Source organism: Myotis davidii, unplaced genomic scaffold (assembly GCF_000327345.1).
Source record: "Myotis davidii unplaced genomic scaffold, ASM32734v1 scaffold428, whole genome shotgun sequence".
Classification (NCBI taxonomy): domain Eukaryota; kingdom Metazoa; phylum Chordata; class Mammalia; order Chiroptera; family Vespertilionidae; genus Myotis; species Myotis davidii.
Window position 1 is genome coordinate 699098 of NW_006299834.1, and position 11115 is coordinate 710212.

The 11115-nt window shown below is 57.7% G+C and overlaps 1 protein-coding gene across 1 annotated transcript in view; it reads left to right on the plus strand.

Annotated features, from left to right (window-relative positions):
- EFCAB6 (EF-hand calcium binding domain 6) overlaps positions 1-11115 on the plus strand; it is a 152850-nt gene that overhangs the window by 138899 nt on the left and 2836 nt on the right. Inside the window, exons 27-30 of the mRNA XM_006775993.2 lie at positions 3208-3435; positions 6493-6726; positions 8309-8477; positions 10358-10542. Of these exons, the coding sequence (XP_006776056.2) occupies positions 3208-3435; positions 6493-6726; positions 8309-8477; positions 10358-10542 (816 nt within the window). The remainder of the gene's footprint in view (positions 1-3207; positions 3436-6492; positions 6727-8308; positions 8478-10357; positions 10543-11115) is intronic.

Genomic DNA, 11115 nt, shown 5'->3' on the forward strand with positions numbered 1-11115 from the left:
TGTGCGTGCTCGGGAAAGGGACTGCGCGGAAGCAGAGAGTGCTGAGTAACCCGTGCCAGGCGTGGCCGGCCCGGCCCGGAGGCAAGGGGGGTCCACACCACAAGTGGGGCCGTGGGGTCTGCGCGGGGTTTGGATGTGGTGACAGGAATGTCACGGGGACTCCGGGCCTAAGCAGCTGTAGGGACGCACCTCTGGCCGAGGCGGAGCCCTCAGCAGGCCTTTGTTTGGACGTTAATGGCCCAGGAGGGAAGGAAGAGCCTCCCTCATGGAACTGGGTGCTCTGCCTTGCCCAGGGTTACCCTGGGGCCCGCCGCCCTGTTCTCTGTGACGTGTGATGCTGTAACAAATGGGCCTGTGACGTAACAGCTCAGCCGCAGTGCAGAGCTGTTTCCCTAATAGTCGGAGTGGGTCTCCGCGGGTTGTTGCGTATTTACAGACCTCCCTGTCCATCTTGGTCACATCACGTTCATGGCATTTTAATATCTGGTAGGTCCAGAACTTCCTTACCAGCCTTTTCCAAAGTGTCATGGCAGTGCTCATGTACTTACTTTTCTACTAGAGGCCCGGTGCACAAAACTTCGTGCACACGGCGGGGAGGAGGGGGGTCCCTCAGCCCAGCCTGCTTCCTCACACAGTCGGGAGCCCTCAGGGGATGTCCTACTGATGGCTTAGGCCCACTCCCCATGGGAAGCGGGCCTAAGCCACAGTCTGGCCTCCCTCTGCAGGAGACAAGCGGCTGATCAGGGGAAGACACTGCCCTGATCACCCTGCTGCCGCGGCTGCCCTCTGCCCTCCTTGGCCCTCGCAGCCGCCACGGCTTTGTCCAGATTTAACAATGGTTCTCAACCTGTGGGTCGCGAACAATGAAAATACATCCTGCATATCAGATATTTACATTATGATTCATAAGAGTAGCAAAATTACAGTTGAAGTAGCAACGAAAATAATTTTATGAGGACCTGTATTAAAGGGTCGCGGCATTAGGAAGGTTGAGAACCACTGGTCCAGAGGACATCCGGAAGGACTTTTGGCTGTCTGGTCTAATTAGCATATTATGCTTTTATTATTACAGATAGCAACTTTAGTATCAGTATGTCTAATAATTCCTCCAAATGTCCATTGGTATTTTTATTAGAATCTTACTACATTTACTGACACTCTTATCTTTGGAAATGATAAATTTTCTCTCATCCAGGTGCATAGTATGCCTCTCCGTTCATTCCAGTCTCTCTGTAATAACCTCCCATCCAATGTGTACATTTCTTGATTGAGGTTTGCACTCAGCAGCCTCGTCCTCTGTGTGACTGTGGAGTTAGCTCACAGTACAGTTTCTAACTCGTTATAATTACCACTAGAGGCTCAGTGCACAGAGTTAGTGCACTGGGAGGGTCCCTCTTGGCTGCCGGGGCCTCCCTCCCTTCCCCCGGCCGGCCCCGCCCCCTGGTCAAACTCCCGGGCAATTTGCATACTAAGCTTTTATTATATGGGATTAAAACCCAGTGTTGTTTTGTCATGTGTTTAGCTTGGATCCAGCCACTTTCCCGATGGTTCTGAGATTTCTAGGTGTAGACTCCTACCCACAAACAAGGATGAATCTTATTTTTTCAATGTTTATTTCTGCTGAAGCTTCATTTCACCATCCTGCCTCATCCCAGAAGCTGCTGGCCCTGAGCATGTGACTAGCAGGGCCGACAGGTGCCTCTCTCGTCTCTGACTCGAACGGAAATGCTTAGCGTTTCACCCACATCGTGTGCTGGCAGATGGCGCCTAACAGGCTCACCGAGGGCTAAGGAGCCACGAGGGACGTGCACCTCGTTTCTCCGTGGTTTGTCCTCTCTAGTCCACTCGCACCATTTCTAGTCAGGATGGCGGCCGGGACTTGATGCCTTTTGCCCTCTGTTGACATGAGCTTTGCTAATGGAAGGAGTGGAAGGATTTGCTAATTCTCAAAGATCCTTATGCTTGGAATAAACCCTGCTTACACTGGTGTGCTGGTCCTAAATGTGGTGCTAAACATTCCTAGTGGCTTTCTTTAAAAAAATATTCCTGTCTTTGTATTAATGTCCATAAATTAGGTTGGTTTATATTTTTTCCTTAAAGCATTTGCTTTATCCTATTTTTCTGTTAGGTATTAGGGTGGGGTAATCTATAGCCAACTGGGCTGCTGTATCTCCCTTTCCATATTCTGGAATACTCTGAGTAATGTGAAAATTATCTAGTTTTTGTTGTTGTTAATTCTCACCCAAGGATATTTTTTCCATTGATTTTTAGAGAGAGTGGAAGGGGGAGGGAAAGACAGAGAGAGAGAAACAGTGATGTGAGAGAGAGACCTCAATTGGTTGCCTCCCGCACACGCCCCTACCCCACCCACTCTGGGCCTCTCCTCGCAGGAGGCTCAGGGCCAGCTGCCCCCACGGCTTCGCCCTCTGAGCCCCGTCTCCCACGCCTGACTACCTCGTGGAGCCCAGTCTCCCCGGTGCCCCCGGGACAGAGATCCTCGCGTCTCCAGCCTCCGCGGATGCTCACCAGTCCCTCCCCCTTGCCTGCTGGTCCTCTTGTCCCATCTGCCCATATCAGGCTCAACGGGTGCTGAGTGTGGGCTGCTGCCCTCCCGGGCCTCCCACCTCACCTCCCAGGAGCCCTCTGTGGCCCCTGCTCCCGGGCCCTTTTCCCCGGAGCCCAGGCTGTCCTGGCCCCCAGCACTATGGACAGCGTCACAAGGCCGGAGAGGGCAGCTCTCCCACTTCCCCGCACCCCCTCGAAGGGTTCCCACATGAGGGGCCCCTAGCCAGGAGCGGGGCTGCAGCAGGGACAGCCCTCAGCACTGCCCTCTGATTCCTATTGTGGTGAAGAAGGGAGTCCGAGGTGAAAGCAGGCGGCAGGCCCGGCCTGGTGAGCCCCTTACCAGGCAGAGCAGGCGCTCACTGCCCTCCTCAGAGGGACGGAGACCAGTGAATGGATGCACGTGAAAGCTGGGCCCGCCAGGCCGGCCCCGTCGCCCTGCCCTGTGGGGGGACTCAGTTTTGCTCCTTTATGCAGCTAAGTAGGAGCCCGTGTTCGGGGCCTGTGTAGACCCGTGTCAGGGCCACCTTGTCTCCAGGCCATCTTCCTCAGCTGGGACTCCCAGGACCTGCGGGTGGCGGGCCCAGAGCCCAGGGACCATCTGTATTTACTAATCGGGGATCCATTTCCCTTCTCTTTTCCAAGAATGCCTCTGAGTGGGCCGAGAAGATGCCCAAGGGCCCGCCCCCCAGGTCTCCCAAGGAAGTGGCCAACCGCGAGATCCTGGCCCGGCTGCACAGAGCCGTGGAGGCCCACTACCAGGCCATCGCCCAGGAGTTCCAGAACTTCGACACCGCGAAGGCCGGCACCGTCTCCCGGGAGGAGTTCCGGGCCATCTGCACGCGCCACATCCAAGTGCTGACGGACGAGCAGGTAGTGGGCGTTGGGTTGGCGCCCTGAGCGCGGCCTGAGCGAGGCCGCCTCCCCCGCCCGCCGGGGAGTGCTAGCTGAACTCTCCTTGTGAGATGCCTGAACGAACGGTGGGGGTTTGGGTTTTGTTTGTCTGGGGAGGGATTGTGGCTGTGGCTGTTTTGTTTTCACCTCACTGAAGACTCGCAGAGCCCTCTGTGTCTGCAGCAGGCATGGATGGCACCATTTCTATAGGAGCAAAAAGGGGTCACTTTTATTTATTCTTTTACATATATTTATTGATTCGGAGAGGGTGAGAGGGATAGAAACATCAGTGATGAGAGAGAATCATTGATTGGCTGCCTCCTGCACATCCCACACTGGGGATCGAGCCCGCAACCCAGACATGTGCCCCTGACCGGGAATCGAACCCCAGACCCTTGAGTCCTCAGGTCGATGCTCTATCCACTGAGCCAAACTGGCTCGGCTCACTTTTCTTTTTAACGTCAAATTGCATTTAGCTCCAGCCGCCAGTGTGCTGCTCCTCGCCCCTGCAGCAGCCCTGGGCGTGGGAGAGCAGAGGCGGCCAGGCCCGCCCTGACCGACCGAGCGGCCCTCCTGGGGCCTGCAGTCGGCTCCTCTGTCCAGCTCCCGCCTCACCCTCCTTGGTCCTTGGCTCTGCGGCTGGGCTCCCGGATGCTCTGGGGCTGCTCCCCACGCCCGCTGCGGGCATGCCACCCCAGCTGTCCCACTGTCCACAAGCGACAGGGTGCACTCCCACCCCAACAGCGAGAAAAGGCCAGATACCTGCACAATCAGAACTTCTCTTGAGCCCGTCGGAGAGCTGAAGGTGCGGGGGTGCTTGCTCCTCACTGTACCCCAAATGCAAAGCAGAACCTGGCACAGCCAGGGCCCAGCAGGTCCCGGGAGTGAACAGTGTCTGGTGTAGGTGCACCCCCGACCCCCAAAAGCCAGGGACCAAACAGCTGACAGCACAGCACCAGTGACCCCCTCGCAGAAGAGGGTTTCCCTGCACCCCAAAGTGCCCTGGTACAGGCCCACTCCAGTCCTCAAAGACACCATTGTCCGGTTCCCGAAGGTAACTCGGGTGCAGAAGGAAACCCCACATACTATGGAGGCTGCTCCCCTCCCCTCCTGGTCCTGCCCAGGCTCAGCCCGGAGCCTCCTGCAGGCCCGTGGAAATGTCCCCCTCCCCTGGAAGCTGGGTCCTCCCCTCACGGAGGAGTGTCCACGGGGAGGGGCGGTCAGCAAGCCGCCCTCACCCCACTTAGGCCTGGACCTCACTACCCAGAGGGTGAAGTCGTCAGAGACACTCATCAGATGGGCATCAGACTCACCTTTGCTAGACTCAGCTTTCTCAGGCGTTCTGATGCTTTTGGCGAAATAACATGAAATGCTATTCCCAGTGGTTCTGTCCCCTCGAGCAGGAACTGCTGTCACTCTAAGCGAGCGAAGCCTTTCAGATGAATACACGCGCATTTCTTATTCTACGGGGCCACCTAATGAAGGCTGTCCTAATAAAGGCTTCTCATTGAACTGGGTACACTGTTACTGTAATTATAGATGGGATGAATGGCGCTCTGCATATGTGCCGCTCAGAACAGGGAACTGGATGTTAATTTTCCTCTAAGAGCTTCACCATCCCCAGTGCATCGGCCCCTCCCCCCAGTCAAGCACGTATGTGTAAAGGCTGCTTCCTACAGACACGCAGCCCGTCTCCGCCACAGCCTGCGTCCCCGCCATCAGACCCGCAGACGGGAAGGGGTGAGCTGGGCGGCGGCGGCGGAGGCTGTGCTGTTTGGGAAGGCGCTGGTTTCTCCAGGCTCTCCCCACCCCCCCACCAGTAGCTTTTCCTCAGGAACCTGCCTCTGCTGCGCCCTCAGCTCCTGGCTCTGCAGTGGGTCCAGGACGTGTGGCCTCCGGGGAGACGGGGTGGAGGGGACAGGGGACCCCTCCGTCCCATTCTTGCAACTTCCTGCAAACCTATGATTAGTTTGAAAGAAAAAGTTAAAGAAATAAATCAGGAATATTGTCCTCAACTAAACCATCTCCCCCTCTCGGGGCCAAGAACATTCTCCCTTCACCCCTCGCCCCTCACAGCATCATTCCCAGAATTCCAAATAGACCTGGAATAGACGCAGTCCCTTTCACTTGCTTCTGGAAAACCCCAGGGGAGCCCAGGGAGCTGCTGCTCCCCCACATGTGCCGGAGGCGGGGCTCCACGGGGCCTTAGGGTTATAAAAACACAGTTGCAAGCAAGTTACACCCTTCCTGGTGCCTTGAAGGCCCGGGCCCATTTGCAGTGGCTCTTTCGGGGGGCACTGGGTCATTGGCTGTGTCCGGACCGCTGCGTGTGGCTCTGTCACAGCCTGTGATACCAGACAGCGCCCGGGCAAGGCACGAGCCTCTCCCGGTATCCCAGACGCCTGCCTTGCGGCCTGTGTGAGGCAGCATTACCTCGGGGGTAAACTGTGGAGGCCAGCACAGGCCGAGGGCTGTCACGGGGAGCTGCCTGCAGAGCTCGGGTGCCTGTCACGGGAGGAGGGAGCCAGGTGCCTGCAGGGGGAGGAGGAGGAAGAGGAGGAGGAGAGGGGAGAGGGAGGAGGAGGAGGGTCCCAGAGCGCTCCTCCTTGCTGCATGAAAGACTATTAAGACGCCAAGAGGGGGAGGAGGGAGTCAGGTGCCTGGAGGGGAAGGAAGGAGAGAGAGGAGGAAGGAGGAGGAGGAGGGAGGACCGGGAGGAGGCAGGAGGGGGAGGAGGGAGTCTGGCCGGGAGGCAGGACCACAGGCCCGGGGTTGGCTCCGCTCATGACCGATCACAGGTTTCAGGCCGTAAACTGCGCACGGAGGCTCAGTTTAAAAACGTCCCTCAGAGCCATGAACATCCGCTTGTCCTCACTTGGTCAGGCTTCTGGAGGCTTCCACCAGCGAGTGGAGGCTGAAGCGGTTTTCTTTCTGAATTTTGTGTTGAGCTGGAGTCCCACCCACATGAGGGCTGCCTCCCGGGTGGGTTCCCAGGGGTCTGCGCTGACCCTGGGCCTGCCCTCTGCTTCCTCGCAGTTCGACAGGCTCTGGAAGGAGATGCCGGTCACCGCCAAGGGGCGGCTGCGGTACCTGGACTTCCTGAGCAGGTTCAGCTCCGAGAGGACAGCCTCCCCACCCAGCAGCGGCAACTCGGCCAAGGCCCACAGAAGGGGCGACGTCCCCGCCACCTCAGAAGGAGGCAGAGCTGTGGGGTCACCGCCCGCCCAAGACTCCCCGAAAGCAGGGACCAAACCGCGGAGCCAGCAGTGTGTGAGTTCTCACCCCTGGGGTCCATGTCGCCTGGCCCAGGCCCGCAGGCCCCCTGGTGGGTCCCCTGTGTTCCCACGGGTGTGGGTGCCTGGGGAGGGGCACAGGGGAGCCTGGGGTGGGGTCATAGGGCAGGAGCCAGCCTGGGAGAGGAAGGGGGAGAGAAGGGGTGAGGAAGGAGGATTGGAGGCAGGAAGAGGTGTGGGGAGACAGGGGACTCAGGGCAGCCAGACTGCCATCATCCCGGCCAGAAAGCCGAGTAGGTGAGTGGTGCCCTGTGGTGGAGCTGCCCACTTTGTGCCCCAGGGAAGCCTGCCTCCCCCGCTCCACAGTGCACATGCCTCACGCACTCAGGGTCCCTCAGACAGGTACCTGGAGACCCGATGTCAAACCCCAGCCTGTCTGACTACAGCCCTGGCCACACCGCGACCGCTGTGAGAGGGTAAAGTGGGTTGTTCAAGCCGCCGAGTCTGTAGGCCTGTGAGAGCTGCCACAGGGAACGTATGGCCTCGGTGTCCAGGCGCAGGGCTGACTCAGCGGTGGGGCTACACGTGTGCATGAGGCTTGGGCTGCGGGTGCGGAGGGCGGGCGCTGCTGGCTCAGAGCCTGTGGCCCCGGGCTGGGCCCGTATCAGACACTCAGTGCATCTCTGAGGCAGAGAAAACAGGACGTCCCAACCCTCTCTGTGTGGGCTGCGAGGAGGCAGGGGAGCCCGGGAGGACGGGAGGACGGGCCTGTCATCGCCCGCAATGGGGCAGCACAGGAGGCAGAGGGTTTGGCCAGGAATTCAACCGAGTTGGTCACACAGTAGACAACCATGCGTCGGCCAGGAGTCCAGGTAGCGTTCAGGGGGACGTCTGGGCCAGATTCAGTTCTGTTTTTAAGTGGAAAATATGCCCTAGCTGGTTAGGCTCAGTGGGTAGAGCGTCAGCCTGCAGACCAAAGGGTCCCGGGTTCCGTTCTGGTCAAGGGCGTGTACCTTGGTTGCAGGCTCCTCCCCAGCCCAGGCCCTGGTCGGGGCTCGTGCAGGAGGCAACCAATCAACGTGTTTCTCTCACATCGATTTTTCTCTGTCTTTCCCTCTCTCCTCCACTCTCCCTAAAAGTCAATGGAAAAATATCCTCAGGTGAGGATTAACAAAAAATGAAAAACACAACACAAGAACAGCCTCCTCCGTGGCCCACAGAATCTCAGGGTGCCCCATATTCCAGGGCGATTGCAGGGGTGGGCGCCCCTGCAAATAAGTGAGTCCCTTTCTTCCATAGACACTTCACCTGGTGAGAATATGTCATTGTCACTGCACACGCACACGCACCAGTGACATTGAATTCGCATCTCTCCGCATTTGAATCGTGGCTACATACTTATTTCCAAAAGTACTGCAGTCACTGTGATTTGGCACAAACACAGCCCACCAGCGGAAACACAGGTTAGGCGGCAAAACTACCATCGATGTTTGCTCCTCATTTTATTTCTGAGATGATACTGCCCATGAGATTGCGGATCTCGCCCCCGCAGTCATGCTGCAGGTTGTTATTCCTTCCATTCTAACCCTTCGGTGAGACAGTTCTCTCTCTGCCCGCAGACGGCCAGCAGCTCGGGCTCCGTGCTGGGCACCCCACAGCTGCAGAACTGCGAGCCCATCGAGAGCCGGCTCCGGAGGCGGGTGCGGGGCTGCTGGCGCGAGCTCCTGCGGGAGTGCAAGGAGCGGGACACGCACCGGCAGGGCGACATCCCCGCGGCCGACTTCCTGGGTGCGTCGGGCCGTCCTGGGTAACACAGGGTCACCTCCAGGCACAAGGCCCTTCCCCGGGGGAGGCATCTGGGTGGCGAGGGCAGGCTGAGACCTTGATAGACACCAGTGTGAAGGGACAGGGCCGCCCAGCCCACCTGGACTCCCGCTGCGCGTCACCGCTGCCTTAGAGCACAGACCAGGCTGTGGTCCCGGGGGTGTGTGCATGTTAATGACTGACAGCGACTGACAGTGAGGGCGGGACTGGCGGAGACAGGGATGCGGTGCGCAGGCCCCGCACAGCTCCCGGTGACGCGCTGCGCAGCACTTGGGCACTCCTGCCAGCTGTTGCCTGTGGTTTGTGCAGCGTTTTCATTCCAGGGACATCCATCTGGCCCCTCACCCCTCCGCCTGAAGCCTCAGCTCCGTCTGCTCGGCTGATGTCCTTCTCAGGAAAGCGATTTTCTTGGGAAACCCAGTATTCACAGAATTTACTTTTGTGATAGCCATGGCCTCGAAACGCACAAACGAAACAATGTGTAAACTCCTTGCGTGAGCTGTTCTTACCCCAACACTCACAAATACAAGAATATGAACTCAATAATAATCCAGTGTTGTTCCGTTGATTTCATGGCCACGACTGCTGCTTTGCCTGCCTGAGTTCCTCGTGTTCCTAGTTAATTCTTTTCATTTTGAGCCACATGGGCCTTAATTTTTGTTGTCATTAGCGGCATCGCTGTTTTTCCTTTTTAACCGTGAACTCATTTCAGCCGCCCACCCGTGACTCAGACAGTATTCCATTCAAATTCAACACCGTAAAACTGTATCCGAAGTCATTCTACCTTCTCTGTCCTGCTGGTGGCCTCTGCAAGTTGGAGCATCAGCAGCACTTGCTAACAGTTCCTCTAGGCTCCATGGCCCCGTCCACAACCCCCAGCTTGTCCCGTGGCTCCGTGACCTCGGTGCAGGGCACAGGGCTGGTCTCCTGGCCGCGCTCGGGGGCTGCATCTGTTTCCATAGCGGCCACTGGTGTTGGTGTTGCTCCTGAACCTCAGTAACCAGCTCGCATTGCCCGCCTCCATACTTAGTTGCTTTTGTGACGTCACAGGGAGTCTCACTGATCCACCTTAAACTAAAACCTGAGGCTCTGGAGTCTCCACGCCAGGCACCACGGCAGAAGCAGCTGGAGCTTTGTCGCTGGTCAGCGCTGCGCCTGAGAGCGAGCGAGGGGAGCTGGGAGCCTGGCACCGACATGTGCCGGCCTCGGGGCAGCTGGAAGGACCCACTGACGTGGCGTCCACAGGGTCCTCGTCAGAGCCCAGACTTCTGCCCTGACCTGCATGGCACGCCCGAGAGCGCCCTTGACACGAGAACTCAGCCTGCGGTCCGCACAGCCACCGCTCCCCTGGGAGTGCGCCCCCCAAAGCCGGTCGGAGGCCTCGCCTGAGCTCCAGGCCCACTCGGCACTCAGAGCTGCCTGTCCGCTCACACAGGCTCGGCCTGACTCTGAGCCTTCGTTCTGACAGGTCCCTCCCCGGACCCCCCACTCTGCTCTCCCTGCCCGCTCCTTGGTCATAGCTCCCACGGCACTCTGTCCACACTGCTGTGCCCCGGCGACGGTGACTGCGCAAAGCCAGATGGTGGGGCCAGCAGGCTGTGGGGTCCCCTCCCTCCATACCACACTTAGCTTGCCGTGTGCACATCTGTTTCCACTCTGTCCAGCCACTGCCCATGAGCCTGTAAAATGGGTCTCAAGCAGAGATGGCACCTCAGCAAGTGATGAACAAATGAATGAATGAATAAAAAGAATGAATGAATGAGCAAATGGATGAATGGATGAACAAGCGAAGGGATGAATGGATAAATGCAGTGCCACCGACTGAACTGTACTCTCACCCTTAGCTCTCGCGGAGAAATTCAAGCTGGACTTCAGCAAGGAGGAGAGCCAGCAGCTGACGGTGAAGTACGACCTCAAAGACAATGGGCGGTTTGCCTACTGCGACTTCCTCCAGAGCTGCGTCCTGTGGCTGAGGGCCAAGGAGACCTCGCTGATGCAGAGGATGAAGATCCAGAACGCAGACAAGATGGTACGAGGCCGGCCAGGAGCGCGTGCGGGTCCGGGGGTAAAGGGTCCCATGTTCCCCAGCTCATCACGAGTTTGCATCCCCTCGCTTCCTGTAAAGATGGGCGCAGCAATGCAGAGGCTGCAGGAGGGGCCAGCTAGCGAGGACCTCCTATCGCAGTGGTTCTCAACCTTCTGGCCCTTTAAATACAGTTCCTCATGGTGTGACCCAACCATAAAATTATTTTCGTTGCTACTTGCTGGGGTCCAACCCCAGCAGATCCAGGGGTCCCCAAAGGTGTGGATGGAGTCGGCGAAGAAGGAATGACATGAGACAGCATTCAGATGATCATCATAGCGAGGTTCTCTAGCCAAGTTCTATGTCTAGGTTCTTCAGTCAGGTTCTACAGGTTCTTCAGCCAAGTTCTGTCACCAGATTCTAGTCAGGTTCTCTTGCCATGTTCTATCCAGGTTCTGTAGCCAGGTTCTGTCTCTAGGATCTTCAGCCAGGTTCTCTCGCTAGGTCCTGTTGCCAGTTTCTGTCCAGGATCTTTTGCCATGTTCTGTCTCTAGGTTCTATATCTAGGTTCTGTGTCAT